A 24,083-nucleotide genomic window follows, 5' to 3' on the forward strand; every position below is an offset into this window, starting at 1 on the left:
CTGAGGCCAAGCACTGATCCTTGCGGCACCCCACTAGTTACAGCCTGCCAACTTGAAAATGACCCGTTTATCCCTACTCTCTGTTTTCTGTCTGTTAACCAATCCTCTATCCATGCTAATATATTATCCCCAACCCCATGTTGCGTATCAACCTTTTTCGTGGCACCATATTGAATGTCTTTTGAAAATCCAAATATATATATATATATATATATATACACATACACACACATACAGTAGACAGTATTTTTAGAAACATTTTTGAGGTATTTATTAACAGGTTCACAGACATGGAATTAACACACAACTTAACTTTTGATGAGAGTTGTATTGAAGAACAAAGCAGACAAACCACTATTTTTAAAGGTAGATCTCAACATGAGGCATTTAGCATTTTTATTTTCTACATGCTGAAGTAATACTATTCTTGTCTTATTCATTTACTGGGGTGAAATTATTTTCTTCCAAAACATTTTCTTCTTCACCTTCTTCCTCATCTTCCTCAAGCTCTTCATCATCTTCCTGTGAAAAAGAAGTTTACTTTTAAAATGAACCATTCTTACTTCAGCAACAATTCTACACAGTGGCAACATTACCTTTTAATAATGTTGATATCACTTTTTGATAGAACTCAATTTTTTGTTTGAATACATATTCAAATTGTATTAAATCTATTTTCATTATATTGCAGTTTTGGTGGTGTCATTTGTAAATATGCCTGGTCTAATCATTCATATCTTTAAATACAAGTAGTAGCGTATTGATCCAGTACATCTATCATAATTACATCATGAGAGAGCTTCCCCCTGGACTGAGGTAGCAATTACTACTCACTGTTTGTACCACAGTAATATAATCGAAAGATCACTTCCTCCCCATTTACAAAGCAACATTGAAGCTAATTTAAACAGTTAATTTGAAACAGTATTTAATACATTGAAAATAAAGTTTACAAAAGTCTCATCAACTACCTCAGAATTAACAGCACCAAGTAGATGTGGTAACAAAATGTTCTTCTATTCTGCAGTTATTACTTCAGTCAGCTGAAGTGGCTGTAAATCTTATTTCACAGACATTTTATGCCTCTGTGTTGTATTTTATGCACTATCCACCAAAGCCTCCTGACAAGGCTACCAATTTTTCAATTAGTGGTAGCACCATATGTTATCTGAAATTCAGTCAAGTCTAAAATAGGAGAAAAACATCTTGTCAGACAGCAGCATGCTAGCGATCTTCCATAGCCCTAACTTAAGGAGATCTGCTCGCCAGTCACTGTGCATCCTTTGTAAGCCAATTCTTTGATTGAACCAGTGTCATAATGTTCTTTAGCAATGATTAGTATCCCGTGCCTAATATTCAATAGGCAGTACTGCATTCACTTCTAAGAATGCAGATGTAATATGCCAGCAGCTACCAATTTTCAACAAGTTTCAAAATGCATTTGGTTACTAATGTTTTTTTTCAGGATTCAATATATTGTGGTTTGGGGGTGGTGGGGGGAGGGAGGGGGATGCTAAGAAATGCACAAACCCCAAAGCAAAATCAGTCAGACAGCTGTTCACAGGAAATACAATTATCAGGGGAGACAAATTCAAAATAAGCAGGTTAGGAGTAAGAAGGGAAGTCAGGCAGTACTGAAATGTTAATCTATCTTTTCTCGTTCAGATGCTGACTGACCTGCTGTGCATTTTCAACATTTGCAGTTCATTTTTATTGATGAGGTACACCACAACCTGGTTACTGTGGCCTCACTAATAGAAGAATCAGATGAAAGCAATAAAGAATCTCTCTGTAACATGTCTCTTGCTGGGTATGATTACTGTACTGCTTCCAATGTAGCATTGTAGACAGGGTCCAGTGTATTTCAGCAAAAGACTTCCACATTGTCCATCAGCAGTTTATACTAGATGTCACCTCTAATGGATACTGGTGGTCTCTTAAAAGAACTGGGGGTGTGTGAAAGACCTGAACCAATTGTAAAACATAAGATTGTGAACAGTTAAGCCTTGCACCAATTGCTTTATAGGCAGATATAAAATATTTATAATAGATTGCAGATTTTGACATTGCAACTGTGCAAAGCAAAGACAGCTGTTTATTATCCAGGGAAAAGGAGAGCATGGCTACATGGATCATTTTCATATGACAGCCTTGACAAGTTTGACATTTGCTTTGTGAAGCATTGTGAAGCAGCTGTCAGGAAAATGCACCCCCTAGGGCTTCATACAACTCACAACTGTGCCCTCTATGGTACATCTTTATTGGTTTCCACGAGGGAAGAAATAAGATTGTGTGGTGAGTCCCTTTCTAATAACATCCCTATGAAAGAAAGCTTGTACTGGCTGTAATTACAAAATGGGGCAGCCATGCCATTAGTTTTCTTCAGATATGCATGCTCAATTGTAATCATTTAGCAAGAAAAGCCACCTTGTAAATGTTACCTTCACTGAAGATCTAAGAGGAAGATTTACAGCAGAAGTTCATTTAATTAACCTTCAAACCACTTGTCACAGAATAGTATTAGCCAGCTATGTTATTTTATTGGGTAAAGGGTTAACAAAGCAGATCAAAGCATTGATTTTGTCCTAAACAGTAACAAATGCTGCTCACACTCCACGTCTCAACAAATGAGAAAGATTGATAGTAAAATTAAGGCTCCGCAAGTTTTCAGATTCCGTATAATCTTTAAAATGCTAAACTACTCATAAGAAAATGCTTCTTTTAACAATGCATACACCACGTGTTAGGCACAACTGTTTGATGACCTTTGCCCTTTTTCTATATTTCGATTCAATTTTCCAATGGATTGAATTAGCAATCAGCGAACATAATTAATTTTTGTGACACTACAATTATGTGCTTCTACATTCCAAGTAATGCAAAAGGTCAATTAATCTACTTTCCACTTTTTGAGTACTATGACAAATATTGTGACGATTATAAAAGAAAGGCATAATGATATTTGCTGCAAAATATGCAAATTGTGTTTTTTCTTGATAATGCAGGTTAGATACTTCAGATAAGTTGCAGTTGAATTAATAATTTGATACAAATTTTGCAACTAATATTGGTCAAACGGGTTCATTTGTAGCAGTATCATTAAGAATGGCATTTAAAAAAAGCATCCATATTTAAACTAGAATTGGTTTTTAAGATACTAAATGGTGCTTATTGAAAGGCTGGCTTTTAACTCTTAAGAGCAGGCTAGGAATTCAACACCACTATAAGACTCAACAATGCTTTATTACAGTAAAATGGAACATCGTATTTATTTCTATATCTAAAACAGTTGTGAAATGCATTGCTTCTGCTCAGCTTGGTAGCACTCTTGTATACATATTTATTTTACCCAATATTTTATTACTTTGCTTTAAAAATGTTTTCTTTCTTTCAAGATGGGAACCTTGGCTCAATGGTAGCATTCTTGCCTCTGAGTCAGAAGATTGTGGGTTCAAGCCCCACTACAGCATAAAATCTAGTGCTTCAGTGCAGTATGGAGAGAGTGCTGTGTTGGTGGATGTGCCGTCTTTCAGATGAGACGCTAAACAGAGGCCTCATCTGCCTGCTCAGAATAATGGAATGGGCAGCCAGGTGGAAGATGCAATTTAATGTAGAGAAATTTGAAGTGATATGTTTTGGGAAGAAAAATAAAAAATGTTGAGTGTGGAGGAACAGAGACCTAGGGATTCAAATATATAATTCCATGAAAGTATGAATGCAAACAGATAAACCTATAAAAAAGGCCAACAGCATTTTGGGGCTCATTAATAGGAGTAGAAGGATAAACAGGTAATGATAAATTTGCACAAGGTAATAATTAGACCATAGTTAGAGTACTGTGTGCAGTTTCGGGTGCTCCTTTATAAAAAGGATATTACAGTCATAGATAGTTGCACAGGATAGATTGAGCAGGATGATGACAGGGATGGGAAACTTACAGTAATGAGAAGAAACTTTAGATACTGTGATTCCTTCCACTGGAGCACAGATGGCTCAGAGGAGATTTAATTAGAAGTTAAAAAAATTATGACGATTTTTGATACAGTGAATAAAGACTATTTCCTCTGTTTGGGAGTCAGTGAGGTGGGGGGATGGGGTTATCAATTTATCATAGTCTCAAAAAGAATGAGAAGAGGGATTAGGAGAAATTTCTTTCGATGATTGTTGGAATCTTTTGCCACAGGGAGTGGCTGACCATTCCATCCTTAATGGGAAAATTGAATATTTAATGTAGAGGAAAATACAGGGCTGTGGAAAGAGAGCAGGACAGTGGGATTAGTTTTGGCTTGCTCTGGCAAAGAGCTGGCACAGACACAATTGCCTTTCTTCTCTGGTGTAAAACTCCAATAAAAGATCTTGTGGCATTATTCGGAGAACCGCCTGTTCTTCTGGCCAACATTCATCCCTCAACCAATACCATCAAAATCAGGTTATTTGGTTATTCATTTGCTGCTTGTGAGTCCTTGCTCTGTGGAAGTTAGCTGCCAAGTTTACTTGTGTAACAACAGTGACTCACTTCAAAAGGTAGTTCATTGGTTGTAAAGCCTTTTGAGATGTCCTGAAGACGTGATAAGATGCATTATAAATGTGAGTTCTTATCTATCCTCTATTTTTCCTCCCTATTCTCTTCTGTCTATAAGCAGTTTTATCTTTATTATTTCTAAACTATTTTGCCTTTACTTTATACATTTACCCATTTTCATCTGTCTCTGCCAACCCACTTTTGGGGTCAGAACCACATCAATTAAAATCCATCTTTGACAGCCTGATAAAGTTTCCAAATCCACTGTTTCCAACCAATCAGGAGGCAGACTGAAAAACCGATGACAGTTCAAGCAGGAGGGCTCCCTGAAACTCGCTCGCTGAAGGGACAAGAGGCTAAATGTGTTCTGCAAACCAGAGTGTTTTTCTTCATAAGCATTTTCAATTCAAAGGGACCACTTCAAACCATCTATTTTACTCTCTTCAGGAGCGAGATTAGAAAACATTTCTACACACAAAGGGTTGTAGAAGTTTGGAACTCTCTTCCGCAAACGGCAATTGATACTAGCTCAATTGCTAAATTTAAATCTGAGATAGATAGCTTTTTGGCAACCAAAGGTATTAAGGGATATGGGCCAAAGGCAGGTATATGGAATTAGATCACAGATCAGCCATGATCTTATCAAATGGCGGAGCAGGCAAGAGGGGCTGAATGGCCTACTCCTGTTCCTATGTTCTATCCTCTTCTTTAGTCCCCTCAAGACTGGGTTGAACATCTCCACAGATGAGCTAATCATCATCCTTGGTTGACTGGATCCATGCTTGAGAATCTGAGGGAAAAGACCACCACCCAAAATCAACTTGGCTGAGAATATTTTAAGAACCATTAGAGAAATGACAATCGAGTCTGGGACTTGAACCAGATCTGCCACACAAGAGGTTGCTACACAAGATTAGGGCTCATGGGAATGGGGGTAATATATTAGCATGGATTCAGGATTGGTTAACAAACAGAAAGCACAGAGTAGGAATAAACAGGTCATTTTCAGATTGGCAGGTTGTAACTAGTGGGGTGCCGCAAGGATCAGTGCTTGGGCCTCAGCTATTTACAATATATATTAATGACTTAGATGAGGGGACCGAGTGTAATGTATTCAAGTTTGTTGATGATACAAAGCTAGGTGGGAAAGTAAGCTGTGAGGAAGTTGCAAAGAGGCTGCAAAGGGATATAGTTAGATTAAATGATTGGGCGAGATGGTGGCAGATGGAGTATAATGGGGGGAAATGTGAAATTAACCACTTTGGTAGGAAGAATAGAAAAGCAGAATATTTTGTAGAAGGTGAAAGACTAAGAAATGCTGGTATTCAGAGGGATTTGGGTGTCCTTGTACACAAATCACAGAACATTAACATGCAGGTACAGCAAGCAATTAGGAAAGCAAATGGTATGTTAGCCTTTATTGCAAGGGGGTTGGAGTATAAAAGTTTGGAAGTCTTGCTACAATTATATAGGGCTATGGTGAGACCACACCTGGAGTAGTGTGTACAGTTTTGATCTCCTTACCTAAGGAAGGATATACTTGCCTTCGAGGGGGTGCAACGAAGGTTCACTAGATTAATTCCTGGTAAGAGGTTTCCAATATTGTACAATATTGGAAAATGTGAGGGTATGCACTTTGGCAGGAAAAATCAGAGAGCAAGTTATTATCTTAATGGCGAGAAACTGGAAAGTACTGCAGTACAAAGGGATCTGGGGGTCCTAGTGCAAGAAAATCAAAAAGTTAGTATGCAGGTGCAGCAGGTGTTCAAGAAGGCCAACGGAATGTTGGCTTTTATTGCTAGGGGGATAGAATATAAAAACAGGGAGGTATTGCTGCAGTTATATAAGGTATTGGTGAGCCCACACCTGGAATACTGCATACAGTTTTGGTGTCCATACTTAAGAAAAGACATACTTGCTCTCGAGGCAGTACAAAGAAGGTTCACTCGGCTAATCCCGGGGATGAGGGGGTGGACATATGAGGAGAGGTTGAGTAGATTGGGACTCTACTCATTGGAGTTCAGAAGAATGAGAGGCGATCTTATTGAAACATATAAGATTGTGAAGGGGCTTGATCAGATGGATGCGGTGAGGATGTTCCCAAGGATGGGTGAAACTAGAACTAGGGGGCATAATCTTAGAATAAGGGGCTGCTCTTTCAAAACTGAGATGAGGAGAAACTTCCTCACTCAGATGGTTGCAGGTCTGTGGAATTTGCTGCCCCAGGAAGCTGTGGAAGCTACATCATTAAATAAATTTAAAACAGAAATAGACAGTTTCCTAGAAGTAAAGGGAATTCGGGGTTACAGGGAGCGGGCAGGAAATTGGACATGAAGCTGAGTTCGGATCGATCAAGGCCCTGTGGGTGGCGGAGCGGGCCCAGGGGCTGAGTGGCCGGGTCCTGCTCCTACTTCTTGTGTTCTTTAGATTTGAGGTTAGGATCAGATCAGCCATGATCTTATTGAATGGCGGAGCAGGCTTGAGGGGCCGATTGGCCTACTCCTGCTCCTATTTCTTATGTTCTTATGTGAGAGGGTTGTCCTAGGAGGAGAGATTGAGTAGAATTGGCCTATATACTCTGGAGTTTAGAAGAATGGGAGGTGCTCTTGTTGAAATGTATAAAGTTCTTAGAGGGCTTGACAGGGTAGATGCTGAGAGGCTGTTGAGTAGGGGTCAATCTCAAGATAAGGGGTCGGCCATTTAGGACCGAGATGAGGAAAAATTTTGTCACTCACAGGGTTGTGAATCTTTGGAAGTCTCTATCCCAGAGGGCTGTGGATGCTCAGTCGTTGAGTATATTCAAGACTGAGTTTTCGATGGATTTTTGGACATTAAGGGAATCAAGGGATAGCAGGAATTCATGAATTCCTTTAAAAAGAGAATTTCCAGTAAAAAGTTTCTTCCTCCGTTTAAATTTGCTCTTCCAGACACAATAAATGTTTGGCATTAAGTATGTCTTTGACAATCTCATCAGGCTTTAAGAACATGACAATATCAGAACTGTACACTGGTCTTTGAAAAGATGGACAGATTGCATTTAATTTCCAGTACTGGCAGTCCTGCTTATTGTAGTAAATAACCTCAATTCTTCAGGTCAAGATCATCTTTATATCAGTATAAATTTATATTAGATTTTCACAAAGCAATCTAAGCATCCTGCTAACAGTAAGCAACAATAGAAAGAATAAAGTTAAAAATACATTCTACAAGTTAACAAAAAGACTCAAATCCTGAATATTTTAATTTGTTTCTAACCCCTGCCAGCTACAAGACAGCATTACATTTTTAAACTTTAATTCAATACAACTCTCTCAAAAAGGCCTCGCTATCTTACCATATGATCAAGTAGCATGATTTATCAAAATATTTTTAAAAATACTTTAGTGGGAGGAGAAAGCATGAACTAAGAGGGTGACAAATGCAAAAAGAGGACGATAAAGCAGACAGAGAGAAAGAGAGACAAAAAACAAGTGAGCACAAAAACTATGGAGGGGTTGGGAGTGTGGGCAGAGGAGCAACACCCAAAAGTACATGCAGAGAAGGCAAAGGGAACATAGTTATCAGAAATTGATCTACTTCCCTTTTGAATGCTTCAGACGAATCAGTATTTTCTGCATTAGGTTACTATTTCATTAGCTGCTAATTCTATCTTATAACCACATTCTTAATTTATAATCACATCCTCTGGTTGTCCATCCCATTCTTAAAGCAATATTTAAGGGAAGTTTCACAGTAAAATATTTGTAAGATGTACCCTGGTATCTCCTTTTATTTTGTAACAAATTAGGTGCAAATTTACTTGTACTTCACATTGTGTTTTTAACATACAAACAGTTGCTGAGTATCAGGATGATCCTAAGCATTACATTCATCTTGTACACAGAATATTATGATGCTGGCTACCAGCGATGAGAAACTATAGTGATGATGAGAGACTTAAGATACAAGGACTATCTTCATTGGAACAGAAAAGACTAAGAGGAGATTTAATAGACGTTTTTAAAATTAAGGAGGGTTTTCATAGGATAAATAGGGAAAGATTATTTTCTCTGGTTGAGGAGTCAGTAATGAGAGGTAATCAATTTAACATTGTTATTGAGTGTGAGGAGAGAGGTTAGAAGAAATGTATTTACGCAGAGGGTTGATGGAGCCTTGCTGCAGGGACTATTTGAGGTTGAGAGCATTTTAAGATAAGAGTAAACATTTGAAGCAGAGAGAGAAAAAAGGGTATGGCAGGGGGGGAAGCAAGCTGGACTGTAGGATTGTTTTGAATTGCTCTAGCAAAGAGATAGCACAAACAGGATGGGCCAAAATGGCCTCCTTCTGTGCTGTAAGCTTCTATGATTCTAAAGATAATAGCAGAGTAGTGTATACTAAGCTCATCCGACATAAATGCTGATCTGAAGTATGCATACTGCTCTCCTGGTGGATAATGCTGTGGACTGGTGGACAGTGCCCTGCTGGAAGGACACTGTACATTATAACATTTTATTTCAAGCCAGCATATGGGTCAGTGCTGAAGTCAGGTAAGTAAAGAAATCCAAAAAGGATTTCATAAAAGTTCCACACAAAAGTCTACTAGTTACACTCAAAGTGGTGGAAATTCAAAATAAATCTTGGGAATAGATAAGAACTGGCTGAAGGGCAGTAGGCAGCAGATACTAATTAGTAGAGTTAAGTCAGAATGGGGGAGTGGTGGCTGTGATGTCCCATGGATTGGTGTTGGAACCTCTACTGTTTTGAACTTACACCAATGACTTACATGCAGTATCTCAATACAAGTGGGTGAAATTTGCACATGAAATCAAAATAGAAGGGGCAACTGAATCTGAGAAGACAGTTCAGAAATGATAGAACGAGTTGTATAAAACATATAATTGGGAAGAATGATGGCAGATGAAATTTAACATGGACAAATGCAAAGTATTACACATAGGATGAAAAATTAGAGGTCTTAGGAGACACAGGCCTAGAAATTTGATGCAGCTGCGCTCATTTTTCGGGCACTAAATAAGCACCTAAGTCTCCAATATGGCAGACAGGAAATGTGAGCCCATTATGATCCAGGTGTCCACCGGCCACCATATTAGAGTCATAGAGTCATAGACTCATACAGCACGGATAGAGGCCCTTCGGCCCATCGTGTCCGCGCCGGCCATCAGCCCTGTCTACTCTAATCCCATATTCCAGCATTTGGTCCGTAGCCTTGTATGCTATGGCATTTCAAGTGCTCATCCAAATGCTTCTTGAATGTTGTGAGGGTTCCTGCCTCCACAACCCTTTCAGGCAGTGAGTTCCAGACTCCAACCACCCACTGGGTGAAAAAGTTCTTTCTCAAATCCCCTCTAAACCTCCCGCCTTTTACCTTGAATCTATGTCCCCTTGTTATAGAACCCTCAACGAAGGGAAAAAGCTCCTTAGTATCCATCCTATCTGTGCCCCTCATAATTTTGTACACCTCAATCATGTCCCCCCTCAGCCTCCTCTGCTCCAAGGAAAACAAACCCAATCTTCCCAGTCTCTCTTCATAGCTGAAGCGCTCCAGCCCTGGTAACATCCTGGTGAATCTCCTCTGCACCCTCTCCAAAGCGATCACCTCCTTCCTGTAGTGTGGCGACCAGAACTGCACACAGTACTCCAGCTGTGGCCTAACCAGTGTTTTATACAGCTCCATCATAACCTCCTTGCTCTTATATTCTATGCCTCGGCTAATAAAGGCAAGTATCCCATATGCCTTCTTTACCACCTTATCTACCTGTTCCGCCGCCTTCAGGGATCTGTGAACTTGCACACCAAGATCCCTCTGACCCTCTGTCTTGCCTAGGGTCCTCCCATTCATTGTGTATTCCCTTGCCTTGTTAGTCCCTCCAAAGTGCATCACCTTGCACTTTTCCGGGTTAAATTCCATATTGATATAGTCAAAAAAAAGGCATCCAGGGCCCATGCCTGAAACAGGTTTTAGGTGTCATATCTGCATACGCAAAGGGCCGGTGTTTAGGAAAACATGGCCTAACTAGCAGTCATTGAAAGGACCACTGCAGGCCACTACCAATAAGTTAAGTTTATTAAAAAATACTTACCTGAATGTAGAGCCAGGAGAAGCAGGAATGCTGCACTGTTTCAACAATTAAACCAAGGCCTGCTGCCGGCCATTGTTTGCCACTCGCCGCCGCCCCCTCCCACCAGTGGAAAAAGTTATGTTTAAATATTGGATTTTTAAAGCAAAGTGTTTTCACACAAGTTTAGGAAAAAAAACACAGATGAAATGTGTGCTATGTCAATGGAAGTTATTTTTCTCAAAGAATGTAAACAATAAGCAATTTGTTTGTCTCAGCAGAGCTTTGAATAAAACAGAGAAAGCAACGGTCATTCAGATCCAGAAAAGACTAAGTTAGTTAGGCTTTAAACAAAAGTTGACTGCAAACTTTGGCTAGGTTCAGAAGTTTAGCATGTATAAAAGGTAGTTAAAGTAAGACAGCCCACAGATGTGGAGAAGCATAGGTGTGTTTATTATTTTGTATTATTACACAAAGAAAAATTGTACTGATTGAGCTAAGTGAATCTGATCATAACTGTTGCTCTGTATGTTCACTTGCTCTTCAAATAAAGCAGCTTATTGATTTGTATCCGGCCTAATCTCACTAAATGTTTCCATGATCCACCTTTGAAGAGAATGAAGTAGCACGTGTGAAAGACTCGAATATCCAATTCAAATCACAAGGTGGTACTATTGTTACACCCAAGGGTTACACTATTTGATAGTGGCATACCCCTAAACGTAAGATGCTCAGACTACTTACAGGAGTGACTAGTACCACTGTACATAAAAGAATATATCAGGCAATACACTAAACTGGTAACAGAAACTAACTTGGGGAATTATAGGTATCTGAACAATATTAATCTTTCACTACAATGTCAGACTTTTCAAACTGATGAAACCCATTTCTATTTTTTTCTAAAATAGCCATCACATTTAGAATCAGCACTTAACTGACAACATTAATACAGCAGGGTTCTCTGTAAGAATTCTATCAAAGATCAGGTTGTCATATAATCAAAACTAGCACTGTGTATATCCAGTCTTCATCAGGGCTAACATATGGATAACTGCTATTGTAACAGTTGTGTTTTCTTAGCCACAGCCTGGAGCAATTTTTTTTTAAATTAAAAATATGTCTATCCTCATACTATCTTTATTTCAATGTAGCATTGTAATTTCTTTATCATATTCAGAGTTCATCAGAAACCCATCAGCACTTGTGACTGGAAGTTCTATTGTCAACATGTATATCAGCAAATGAACAACCATTTTAGGCACATCAATAATAACACAGCTTCACACAACTCAATGCATATACATGAATGAGTTTTGTTTGATGCTACTTCTGATTTTGCAAAGAAATGTACATTTATACATATATATATATCCAGTTATTTACAAATAATATCAGTTCATTTCAATATTGTTTACAGAAGCTTGCATTTTACTTTGCCCAAAATCTATTATTTTGTTTCTTCCTCTCCTGAAGATGGTGATTCATACTGGATACAGTTCCACAGGCAAAATGCTAGATTTAATTTGTTGCCAGGAATATTTTTGGAGTAGCTACAAGAGTTAACAGATTAAAACTCAGCCTACAGCTTTTCATTGTACGTAAACTGTCAAAATTCTAATCTGTAACAAGTCATTTTCAGAGACTCTACCTAGCTTGTGACTGGAAATAAAAAGCTGTTTTCAGAAAAAAAAAGTGACTATGGCAGTGGAGTTAATGCAAATAAAAATGTTTTTTTTGTGCAGGATAAATTAGGGAAGTTACAATATTCATACCATATTCCCAAATCTGAGCACCAACATTTTCATAGCTGAAACATTTCTTTTATATCCATTTGGAGTTAATTCTACCACTCCTCCAAGTGTCAGCTTGGTTTGATTGTCGGAAGTTTGATGGGCTCAAGTCCCATTATGGGCTTCAATGCATAATCTAGGCTAATACCTCCATGGAATATTACAAGGTTGCAGATACCATTTTTCGGATGAGATGCTAATTCCCATCTGTCTGCTCAGATGGCTGTAAAAGATAACATGGCTCTATTCAAAAAAGAACAGAAAGCTTTCCTAGGTGTCTTGGCCAACATTCTACCCTCAACCAACACCACCAAAAACAGATTATCTCTTCATTCACTCATTTGATGTTTGTTGGAACTTGCTGTGCACAGATTGGCAAGTCATAGTTTCCCAGACCGTCACTGACCTCATCTCCTCTGGAGATCGTCCCCCCACGGCCTCCAACCTCACAGTCGCTCAACCCCGCACAGCCTGTTTCTACCTCCTTCCCAAGATCCACAAACAGGATCACCCCAGGAGACCCATCGTTTCAGCCTATTCTTGCTCCACAGAGCTTATTTAAGAACATAAGAAATAGGAGCAGAAGTAGGCCAATCGGCCCTTCGAGCCTGCTCCGCCATTTAATAAGATCATGGCTGAGCTGATCCGAACCTCAAATCTAAATTCATGTCCAATTTCCTGCCCACTCCCCGTAACCCCTAATTCCCTTTACTTCTAGGAAACTGTCTATTTCTGCTTTGAATGTATTCAATGATGCAGCTTCCACAGCTTCCTGGGGCAGCAAATTCCACAGACCTACCACCCTCTGAGTGAAGAAGTTTCCCCTCATCTCAGTTTTGAAGGAGCAGCCCCTTATTCTAAGATTATGCCCCCTAGTTCTAGTTTCACCCATCCTTGGGAACATCCTCACCGCATCCACCCGATCAAGCCCCTTCACAATCTTATATGTTTCAATAAGATCGCCTCTCATTCTTCTGAACTCCAATGAGTAGAGTCCCAATCTACTCAACCTCTCCTCATATGTCCACCCCCTCATCCCCGGGATTAACCGAGTGAACCTTCTTTTTTTTTATTAGTTCACGGGATGTGGGCGTCGCTGGCGAGGCCAGCATTTATTGCCCATCCCTAATTGCCTTTGAGAAGGTGGTGGTGAACCGCCTTCTTGAACCGCTGCAGTCCGTGTGGTGATGGTTCTCCCACAGTGCTGTTAGGAAGGGAGTTCCAGGATTTTGACCCAGTGACAATGAAGGAACGGCGATATATTTCCAAGTCGGGATGGTGTGTGACTTGGAGGGGAACGTGCAGGTGGTGTTGTTCCCATGTGCCTGCTGCTCTTGTCCTTCTAGGTGGTAGAGGTCGCGGGTTTGGGAGGTGCTGTCGAAGAAGCCTTGGCGCGTTGCTGCAGTGCATCCTGTGGATGGTACACACTGCAGCCACAGTGCGCCGGTGGTGAAGGGAGTGAATGTTTAGGGTGGTGGATGGGGTGCCAATCAAGCGGGCTGCTTTATCTTGGATGGTGTCGAGCTTCTTGAGTGTTGTTGGAGCTGCACTCATCCAAGCAAGTGGCGAGTATTCCATCACACTCCTGACTTGTGCCTTGTAGATGGTGGAAAGGCTTTGGGGAGTCAGGAGGTGAGTCACTCGCCGCAGAATACCCAGCCTCTGACCTGCTCTCGTAGCCACAGTATTTATATGGCTGGTCCAGTTAAGTTTCTGGTCAATGGTGACCCCAGGATGTTGATGGTGGGGGATTCGGCAATGGTAATGCCATTGAATGTCAAGGGGAGGTGGTTAGACTCTCTCTTGTTGGAGATGGTCATTGCCTGGCACTTATCTGGCGCGAATGTTACTTGCCACTTATGAGCCCAAGCCTGGATGTTGTCCAGGTCTTGATGCATGCGGGCTCGGACTGCTTCATTATTTGAGGGGTTGCGAATGGAACTGAACACTGTGCAGTCATCAGCAAACATCCCCATTTCTGACCTTATGATGGAGGGAAGGTCATTGATGAAGCAGCTGAAGATGGTTGGGCCTAGGACACTGCCCTGAGGAACTCCTGCAGCAATGTCCTGGGGCTGAGATGATTGGCCTCCAACAACCACTACCATCTTCCTTTGTGCGAGGTATGACTCCAGCCACTGGAGAGTTTTCCCCCTGATTCCCATTGACTTCAATTTTACTAGGGCTCCTTGGTGCCACACTCGGTCAAATGCTGCCTTGATGTCAAGGACAGTCACTCTCACCTCACATCTGGAATTCAGCTCTTTTGTCCATGTTTGGACCAAGGCTGTAATGAGGTCTGGAGCCGAGTGGTACTGGCGGAACCCAAACTGAGCATCGGTGAGCAGGTTATTGGTGAGTAAGTGCCGCTTGATAGCACTGTCGACGACACCTTCCATCACTTTGCTGATGATTGAGAGTAGACTGATGGGGTGGTAATTGGCCGGATTGGATTTGTCCTGCTTTTTGTGGACAGGACATACCTGGACAATTTTCCACATTGTCGGGTAGATGCCAGTGTTGTAGCTGTACTGGAACAGCTTGGCTAGAGGCGCAGCTAGTTCTGGAGCACAAGTCTTCAGCACTACAGCCGGGATGTTGTCGGGGTCCATAGCCTTTGCTGTATCCAGTGCACTCAGCCGTTTCTTGATATCACGTGGAGTGAATCGAATTGGCCGAAGACTGGCTTCCGTGACGGTGGGGATATCGGGAGGAGGCCGAGATGGATCATCCACTCGGCACTTATGGCTGAAGATGGTTGCAAACGCTTCAGCCTTGTCTTTTGCACTCACGTGCTGGACTCCGCCATCATTGAGGATGGGGATGTTTGCAGAGCCTCCTCCTCCCGTTAATTGTTTAATTGTCCACCACCATTCACGACTGGATGTGGCAGGACTGCAGAGCTTTGATCTGATCCGTTGGTTGTGAAATCGCTTAGCTCTGTCTATAGCATGTTGCTTCCGCTGTTTAGCATGCATGTAGTCCTGAGTTGTAGCTTCACCAGGTTGGTACCTCATTTTTAGGTACGCCTGGTGCTGCTCCTGGCATGCTCTTCTACACTCCTCATTGAACCAGGGTTGATCCCCTGGCTTGTTGGTAATGGTAGAGTGAGGAATATGCCGGGCCATGAGGTTACAGATTGTGCTGGAATACAATTCTGCTGCTGCTGATGGCCCACAGCGCCTCATGGATGCCCAGTTTTGAGCTGCTAGATCTGTTCTGAATCTATCCCATTTAGCACGGTGGTAGTGCCACACAACACGTTGGATGGTGTCCTCAGTGCGAAGACGGGACTTCATCTCCACGAGGACTGTGCGGTGGTCACTCCTACCAATACTGTCATGGACAGATGTATTTGCGACAGGTAGATTGGTGAGGACAAGGTCAAGTAAGTTTTTCCCTCGTGTTGGTTCGCTCACCACCTGCTGCAGGCCCAGTCAGGCAGCTATGTCCTTCAGGACTCGGCCAGCTCGGTCAGTAGTGGTGCTATCGAGCCACTCTTGGCGATGGACATTGAAGTCCCCCACCCAGAGTACAATCTGTGCCCTTGCTACCCTCAGTGCTTCCTCCAAGTGGTGCTCAACATGGAGGAGGACTGATTCATCAGCTGAGGGAGGACGGTAGGTGGTAATCAGCAGGAGGTTTCCTTGCCCATGTTTGACCTGATGCCATGTGATTTCATGGGGTCCAGAGTCAATGTTGAGGACTCCCAGGGCCACTCCCTCCTGACTGTATATCACTGTACCGCCACCTCTGGTGGATCTGTCCTGCCGGTGGGACAGGACATACCCAGTGATGGTGATGAAAGAGTCTGGGACGTTGGCTGAAAGGTATGATTCTGTGAGTATGGCTATGTCAGGCTGTTGCTTGACTAGTCTGTGGGACTGCTCTCCCAATTTTGGCACAAGTCCCCAGATGTTAGTAAGGAGGACCTTGCAGGGTCGACTGGGCTTGGTTTGCCGTTGTCGTGTCCGGTGCCTAGTGGTCCGATGCCAGGTGGTCCATCCGGTTTTATTCTTATTATGACTTTTTGTAGCGAGATTTTACAACTGAGTGGCTTGCTCGGCCATTTCAGAGGGCAATTAAGAATCAACCACATTGCTGTGGGTCTGGAGTCACATATAGGCCAGACCGGGTAAGGACGGCAGGTTTCCTTCCCTGAAGGACATTAGTGAACCAGATGGGTTTTTACGACAATCCGGTAGTTTCATGGCCACCATTACTGATAGTAGTATTTTAATTCCAGATTTTTATTTTAATTAATTGAATTTAATTAATTGAATTTAAATTCGCCAGCTGCCGTGGCGGGATTTGAACTCATGACTCTGGATTTTAGTCCAGGCCTCTGAATTACTAGCCCAGTAACATAACCACTATGCTACCGTACTGCCTCGAGAGCAAGTATGTATTTTCTTAAGTATGGAGACCAAAACTGTATGCAGTATTCCAGGTGCGGTCTCACCAATACCTTATATAACTGCAGCAATACCTCCCTGTTTTTATATTCTATCCCCCTAGCAATAAAAGCCAACATTCCGTTGGCCTTCTTGATCACCTGCTGCACCTGCATACTAACTTTTTGATTTTCTTGCACTGGGACCCCCAGTTCCCTTTGTACTGCAGTACTTTCCAGTCTCTTGCCATCAAGATAATAACTTGCTCTCTGGTTTTTCCTGCCAAAGTGCATAACCTCACATTTTCCAATATTGTATTGCATCTGCCAAATCTCCGCCCACTCACCCAGCCTGTCTATATCCCCCTGCAGGTTTTTTATGTCCTCCTCACTCTCTACTTTCCCTCCTATCTCGACTATATTTTTTCTCCCTTTGTCCAGACTCTTCTGACCTACATCCGGGACTCTTCCGACGTCCTCCACCACTTTAACAGTTTCCAGTTCCCCGGCCCTAACTGTCTCCTTTTCACCATGTATGTCCAGTCCCTCTACACTTCCATCTCCCACCAGGACGGCTTGCGGGCCTTCCACTTCTTCTTTGAACGGAGGCCGAACCAGTCCCCATCCACCACCACACCCCTCCGGCTGGCTGAACATGTTCTTACATTGAACAACTTCTCCTTTGACTCCACTCACTTCCTCCAAATAAAAGGTGTCGCTATGGAAACCCGCATGGGTCCTAGCTATGCCTGTCTTTTTGTGGGCTACGTGGAACATTCCTTATTCCAATCCTACTCAGGTCCCCTCCCCCACCTCTTTTTCTGGTACATTGATGATTGTATCGGTGCCGTTGCCTGCTCTCACCCCTACTGCAAAATTTTATAACTTTGCTTCCAATTTCCACCCTTCCCTCACCTTCACATGGTCCATCTCCAACTCTTCCCTTCCCTTCCTTGACTTCTCTATCTCCATTTCTGGGGACAGACTGTCAACCAATATCTATTACAAGGCCACCAACTCCCACAGCTACCTTGATTACACTTCCTCTCACCCCGCTTCCTGTAAGGGCTCTATTCCCTTCTCCCAGTTTCTCCAGCTCTTCTGTTCTGTCGATGCCACCTTCCACACCGGTGCTTCCGATATGTCTTCCTTTTTCCTCAACTGAGGATTCCCCTCCATTGTAGTTGACAGGGCCCTCAACCATGTCCGTCCTATTTCCTGCACCTGCCATCACCCCTTCCCCTCCGTACCAGAACTATGATAGGGACCCCTTGTCTTCACCTTCCACCCACCAGCCTCCACATTCAACATAGCGTCCTCCGCCATCTCCAGCGCGATCCCACCACCAAACGCATCTTCCCCTCCCCTCCCCTTACAGCATTCCAAAGGGACCGCTCCCTCCCACTCTGGTCCACTCTTCCATCACCCCCAACACCTACTCTCCTTCCCACGGCACCTTCCCATTCGAGCGCAGGAGATGCAACACCTGCCCTTTCACCTCCTCCCTTCCCATCGTCCAGGGCCCCTACCACTCTTTCCAGGTGAAACAGCGATTTAATTGTACTTCTTTCAATTTACTATACTGTATTCACTGCTCACAATGTAGTCTCCTCTACATTGGGGAGACCAAACGCAGATTGGGTGATCGCTTTGTTGAACACCTCCGCTCAGTCCGCAAGTGTGACCCTGACCTGCCGGTTGCTTGCCATTTTAGTTCCCACTCTGACCTCTCTGTCCTTGGCCTCTCACACTGTTCCAATGAAGCTCAACGGAAGCTTGAGGAATAGCACCTCATCTTTCGATCACGCACTTAACAACTTTCCGGACTCAACATTGATTTCAATAACTTCAGATCATAACGATCACTCCTATTTTTTCGGACAGCAAGTGCTGGTAATAGTTCTGATGTTGCCATTTACAGCTCCTCTAGACCCATCTTTTGTTTCTTTACTTGTCCCATTACCACCCTCCTTGCCTTGCACCATCATCCTTTTGTCATTTAATCACTCTTGTCCTCCACCCTATCAGAGACCTTCCTTTTTGTTCTTTCCTCCCCTCCCCTTCCTCCTCTCCCCGGCTCTGTATTTGTTTAATCTTCAACTTCTTCCAGTTCTGACGAAAGTTCTTCGACCTGAAACGTTAAGTCTGTTTCTTTCTCCACAGATGCTGCCTGACTTGCTGAGTATTTGCAGCATTTTCTGTTTTTATTTGGTGACTGAGTTTGCTTACACAACAGCAACAACTGTTCGTCAAAATTTATTTATTGGTTGTGAAGCACTTCAGGATGTCCTGAGGATGTGACAAAATGCTATATAAATACACGTTCTTTTCTTTGCTTCCCTTTAAAGCTGACTGGAATACACTGGAGAAAATGGTGGAAAAGCCATATATAGGAAAGCTCAAAGAAACAGAATAGTTAAAAGATATAGAAACACAAAGATTGAAAATAAATGCTAAACAAGAAAGCTTGAAACTACCAGGAAACAAAGAGCTGAAACGGACAATCTCAGAATTCAACAGATAGCTGCATGATTTTTCAAAAAAATGAAAAGATCAAAAGCCCAAAATAATACAAGAAGTGGGGGAACACAGACACAAAGATTGAAAGACAACATGAGCCTGCCTCATCCACCTAGATTTCCACAAGTGACATTTGGCACTCTTTAGACTCCCCAGACATGACATCTCTCCTGTGTCTCTCTCACCTCCCCAACAAAATAAACTAATGCTAAATGTTCCAAAATTTTAGATCTTAGTCCTCAGTGTTGATTTCGAATTCTTCATGGTCGAAATTCCATACTATTCCATGCTAAAACTTCTGATCAGATTTTTAACAATTGAAATGTATTAAACATTTCAAAGCTTCTGATAGTAATTGATATCCCTCTTTTATTGATATACAATTCCTTTCTCCCTTTTCTTTTTAAGATTGTTCTTTTACTTACTATGGTCTGACTGACTGCGACATCCAGTACACGTTATGTGCCAATTTGCCTCTACCCAAAGTAATATCTGTCTCTTCTAGTTCAGTGACAAGCTATTATTGATTTTCAGGAAACCACTACATTACGAAATGCCCACTTCTTTTTAAATAACTTCGGTGTCATTGCTAAACTACTGGTGCATATGCAGTTAGCCTGACTACTATTAATAAGAAGTCTAAGCAGTTCATTCTTTTGTACTGTTTTAGCCAGAATGAAATTCCATATACACTTGTACTGCATAGAAGCCTGACCATCTGAATATGTAAATCATTCAATTCAATAATCTGTGTACAAAACTATTGATCACTTAAAAAATAAGTTTGAAATTCTAATGGATGCATGAACGTGAAAGGCAAATCCAACTCTGAACATGAAATGGCATAAGCTGAGTCATTTATACATAGCAAATGGGGAGGAAGCAGCTTGGTCACTGGAGACTGAGGTCTTGATCATGTCAATAGAGCTAAGGGTGGGGTGGGGGAGAGAAGGAAATCATGAAGCCACACTGATAAAATTATCCTGATATGGTAAGTTTATGGCAGTCACTGAAAGTGCATGCAAGTCACTGCATGGAATTGTAGCTTTGGGTCAGAAGTGAGTGTAGGCCTCTGACTGAGAAATTTTTAATGCTTACATAAATTTGAGTCCAAGCTTCAGTCTCACACAATTTCCAAACCAAAATTCAAGGATCCTAAGAACCAGTACAAAAACTCCTTTTGTTATTAGCCTTAACCAAATAATTCCTAGACACAGCTGACTGAGCAAATTTAATGGGTTGGTTATACTACATATTTTGTATTGACACAGAGCAGCATTGGACCGACAGAAATTAGCAGTATATCTTGGCAGTGAAGTTATTCAAAGGGGTGTCCTCAGACCACTTTAACTTTGTGCTAGTTACAATTTAACTATACAAAATACAAAGTTGGACTGCCTCAAGCCTGAACTTTCGTTTCTAGCTTTTTAGTATTAGTGAAGAACCGACTGTCCCATTAACATTAAATACTTGGATGGCGATGAACGGATCAGGTTTGCATGAATGTGCAGAACTCTGCTCATTGGCAGGGATAAGAAGTCCTATGGGTAATTTCACAATTCTGTGCTCCCAGTTGGCCAGTGATCGGACTACAACATTATAACCCCTATTCTCTAACCCATGCACCTGCAAGTGTGACTCCACAGTTTGAGGTCACAGGAGGGAATAATTTAGTAGAAAACTGTGCAATGAGACCTGATTTCAACACATTGACGATGTAAGGAGGAGGAGGCAAAGTATGTATGACCATGCTTAAATAACAAGAGAAGTTCTTAGCAGCACTGATTATAGCAACATCATAAAGTAGAGAAAGAAAAGAAAGATTGAAATAGAGAAAAAGTTGGAGGGTAATGGTGTGACGGATTACCTGGTATCCTGTTCAGGGATAGAACTGCTAGAAATGTCTTCCAAGAATTAAAGCTGTATTTAAATCTTAGATGGAGTTAGGCTTTAGAAAGGGTTAAGAGTTGTTGAAAGGGGAAAAAGTATTTGGCACAAAAAAGGAAACTAAGTTTCTTGTAGGTAGCTTTAGCAATGGAGGAGATATGGGAGTTCCTTTGAGTGCCTTGAAAGTGTAATGATATTGTAAGAATCAGATCAATTGATATTTCCTCAGATTAAACTCTTTATAGACTGTTAGAGCTCACCTCTAAAAGAATAACACAGTAATCTGATAACATGATCACCTTATTAACACTCCTTCAAAAAATGAAAACATTACAAAGAACAATTTTTGATTCTATTTGTGTTTAGTTTTAGTGTTGAAAACAATGGTTGCTGATTACATCATGAGGTGTGGGAAGGGGGTGGAGAGATGAAAGCAGGGTATCTGGGAAGAGTTAAGAATACAAACGTTAAAAAGGTAAATTAACATCAGTAGACGTTCAGCTATTAGGAGCAGCTAATCCTCTGAGTCAGTGTTTCAGATTAGTACTCAAACCAAAAATTCTAATAAAATCTACAGAACAACAGAGAAGAAGACAGCCAAGACTCTTAAGTTAATTTCAGTTCTTTGTAACTACGGTTAACAAATAGAAAACCTATTTAAAAGGCGAAAGCATTTTCTGTTCGACAAATAAGCAAGCACTTTCATCACAATGAAAAACAATGCTAAATAATACAGACCAAGAAAAGATTGTTACATGGAACAACTATAACATAGAACATAAGAAATAGGAGCAGGAGTAGGCCATATGGCTCCTCGAGCCTGTTCTGCCATTCAATACGAACTCAACTCCACTTTCCTGCCCGATCCCCATATCCCTTGATTCCCCTAGTGTCCAAAAATCTATCTATCTCAGATAAGAACATTGGTTCTGATGCTATTTCTGCATTGATTTTCTTTTTTTTCTAATGCTACTTTGGCTTTCATGAGCCTTTTTTTGGTATTTACTTTGCCACTGCTGCTAGAGGTACTGTGCCTCACTGCCAGTACCCTCATACTTTGCTTTGGCAGAGGGTTAGTGCATGTGGAGGTGCCAACGCTTAATGCAGATTGTGACAACAAGCCCAGTGGCACAGATACATGTGAAGGCCTGACACTTCAAACATAGTACGTCATGTTTCCAGAAGGGATGGCACAGTATCAGCTAACACAGGCCTTACCTCCAAAATGCTACCAAGTTTATTTGCAGGCACTGACATAACTATCTAGCAACAATGTGGTGAAGCTTTCAATTTGTCTACGTCGGAGAGAGCTGAACTACCTGCTGTAAGGATACCTCCTGCTAGCATGCATCATAGGATTGGTACAGTTAGTGACAGTACCTGTCACCTGAGGACTCAAGCGTGCCTCTACCTACATTCAGGCAAGCCATAATGCGGACCTATGGGTACTGCCAAAGACCGATACAAAGGGCGGCCATCTTTGCAATCATCTCAGTTAGCACCACCTCCACTACAGCAACCATCAACCAGAGGGTTAGGTGCTGGGATGCACCGTCACTTTGCCTGCATGCTCACGTCTGCACATTAGGCTTCCTTACATTTTTGCTTGTCACCCCTTAATCTTCTCCCCTTCAGCCGTGGCAAAGGCTACTAGTGGGTTGAGGTAGTTTTTGAGCCATTCCAAAGGCTTTTAGAATATTTGTCATCCTATTGTGACATTCTCCATTCTTTTATTGGTCTCCTCTTTAAATTTCACTGACAAGCAATTTTACACTCCCATCAGTAGATTGCTCCCATCTGCACCTTAAGCTGAGTATTTATGCAAATAGGCTGACCCACAATATTTGAGTGTGATTAACACATAACCATTCTGCCAGGATTTGCACCAGATCTTAACCATCAGTTACAATTGTCATAATTCCACACATATTTATCTCTCCTAAAGGCAATGCCTCGCAATAAGTGTACTGCCCCTGGAACGGTATTCCTCCGGACTCATACTACAGTTCAACAGCACTGGCAGTCCTTCTTGCCCAAGTGGTCAATCTTCACATACGAGTCTGGATTGTCATCATCACTGCCAAGCTCAACACTGTACTCAACTGACATCCACACGTGCTGGAGAGCAATCAGGAACGGGAATCCTAATGATTTTTCCTTTCTCTAACTAAGAAACACTGAGACCAATTGATGTGGCCCCAACAATTCCCTGCTTCTCCAGACTAAGACTGGCTAACTCTGTACTGACCAAACTTGAGACCTTCATAGTCTGCATGGATCAGCACACCATGTGGTAGGTACATTTACCCACTTAACCATCAGGGAGCTTTAAGAATTAATACTGATTTTATTTTACACCTAGACAGAGTAGATAGAGAGAAACTGTTCCCATTGGCGGAAGGGTCGAGAATCAGAGGACACAGATTTAAGGTGATTGGCAAAAAAAAGTGACATGAGGAAAAATTTTTTTATGGAGCGAATGGTTATGATCTGGAACGCACTGCCTGAAAGGGTGGTGAAGGCAGATTCAATTGTGGCCTTCAAAAGGGAATAGGATAAGTACTTGAAAGAAAAGAATTTGCAGAGCGACGGGGAAAGGGCGGGGAAGTGGGACTAGCTGGATTGCTCCCACAGAGAGCCCGCATGAACTCGACAGGCCGAATGGCCTCCTTCTGTGCTGTAACCATTCTATGATTCTATGAATTTCAGCATATTTCACAGTAAATTGGAAAACTCTTCACTGATTTAATATGGAGACTTAATGAGAAATAGTGAATATTTTAAGAAACCAGGTACAGAATAAAATCCATTAGATTAATAGTTTTAACACCTGTATCAGAGGCAGGAATGTGACATTTAAGATGAATTCTTCTTACACCAAATGCGAAGGATTTAAAGAAACAACACTGATA

At 41.7% G+C, this 24,083-nt stretch overlaps 1 protein-coding gene across 2 annotated transcripts in view; it reads right to left on the reverse strand.

Moving 5' to 3' along the window:
* Positions 1-246: 246 nt before the first annotated feature.
* Positions 247-24,083, reverse strand: part of phf14 (PHD finger protein 14) — a 243,056-nt gene continuing 219,219 nt past the window's right edge. For both annotated transcript variants that reach the window (XM_068004010.1, XM_068004019.1), the window contains one exon: positions 247-522. In XM_068004010.1, the coding sequence (XP_067860111.1) occupies positions 433-522 (90 nt within the window). In that variant the 3' untranslated portion in view covers positions 247-432. The remainder of the gene's footprint in view (positions 523-24,083) is intronic.

Source organism: Heptranchias perlo, chromosome 2 (genome assembly GCF_035084215.1).
Source record: "Heptranchias perlo isolate sHepPer1 chromosome 2, sHepPer1.hap1, whole genome shotgun sequence".
NCBI lineage: Eukaryota > Metazoa > Chordata > Chondrichthyes > Hexanchiformes > Hexanchidae > Heptranchias > Heptranchias perlo.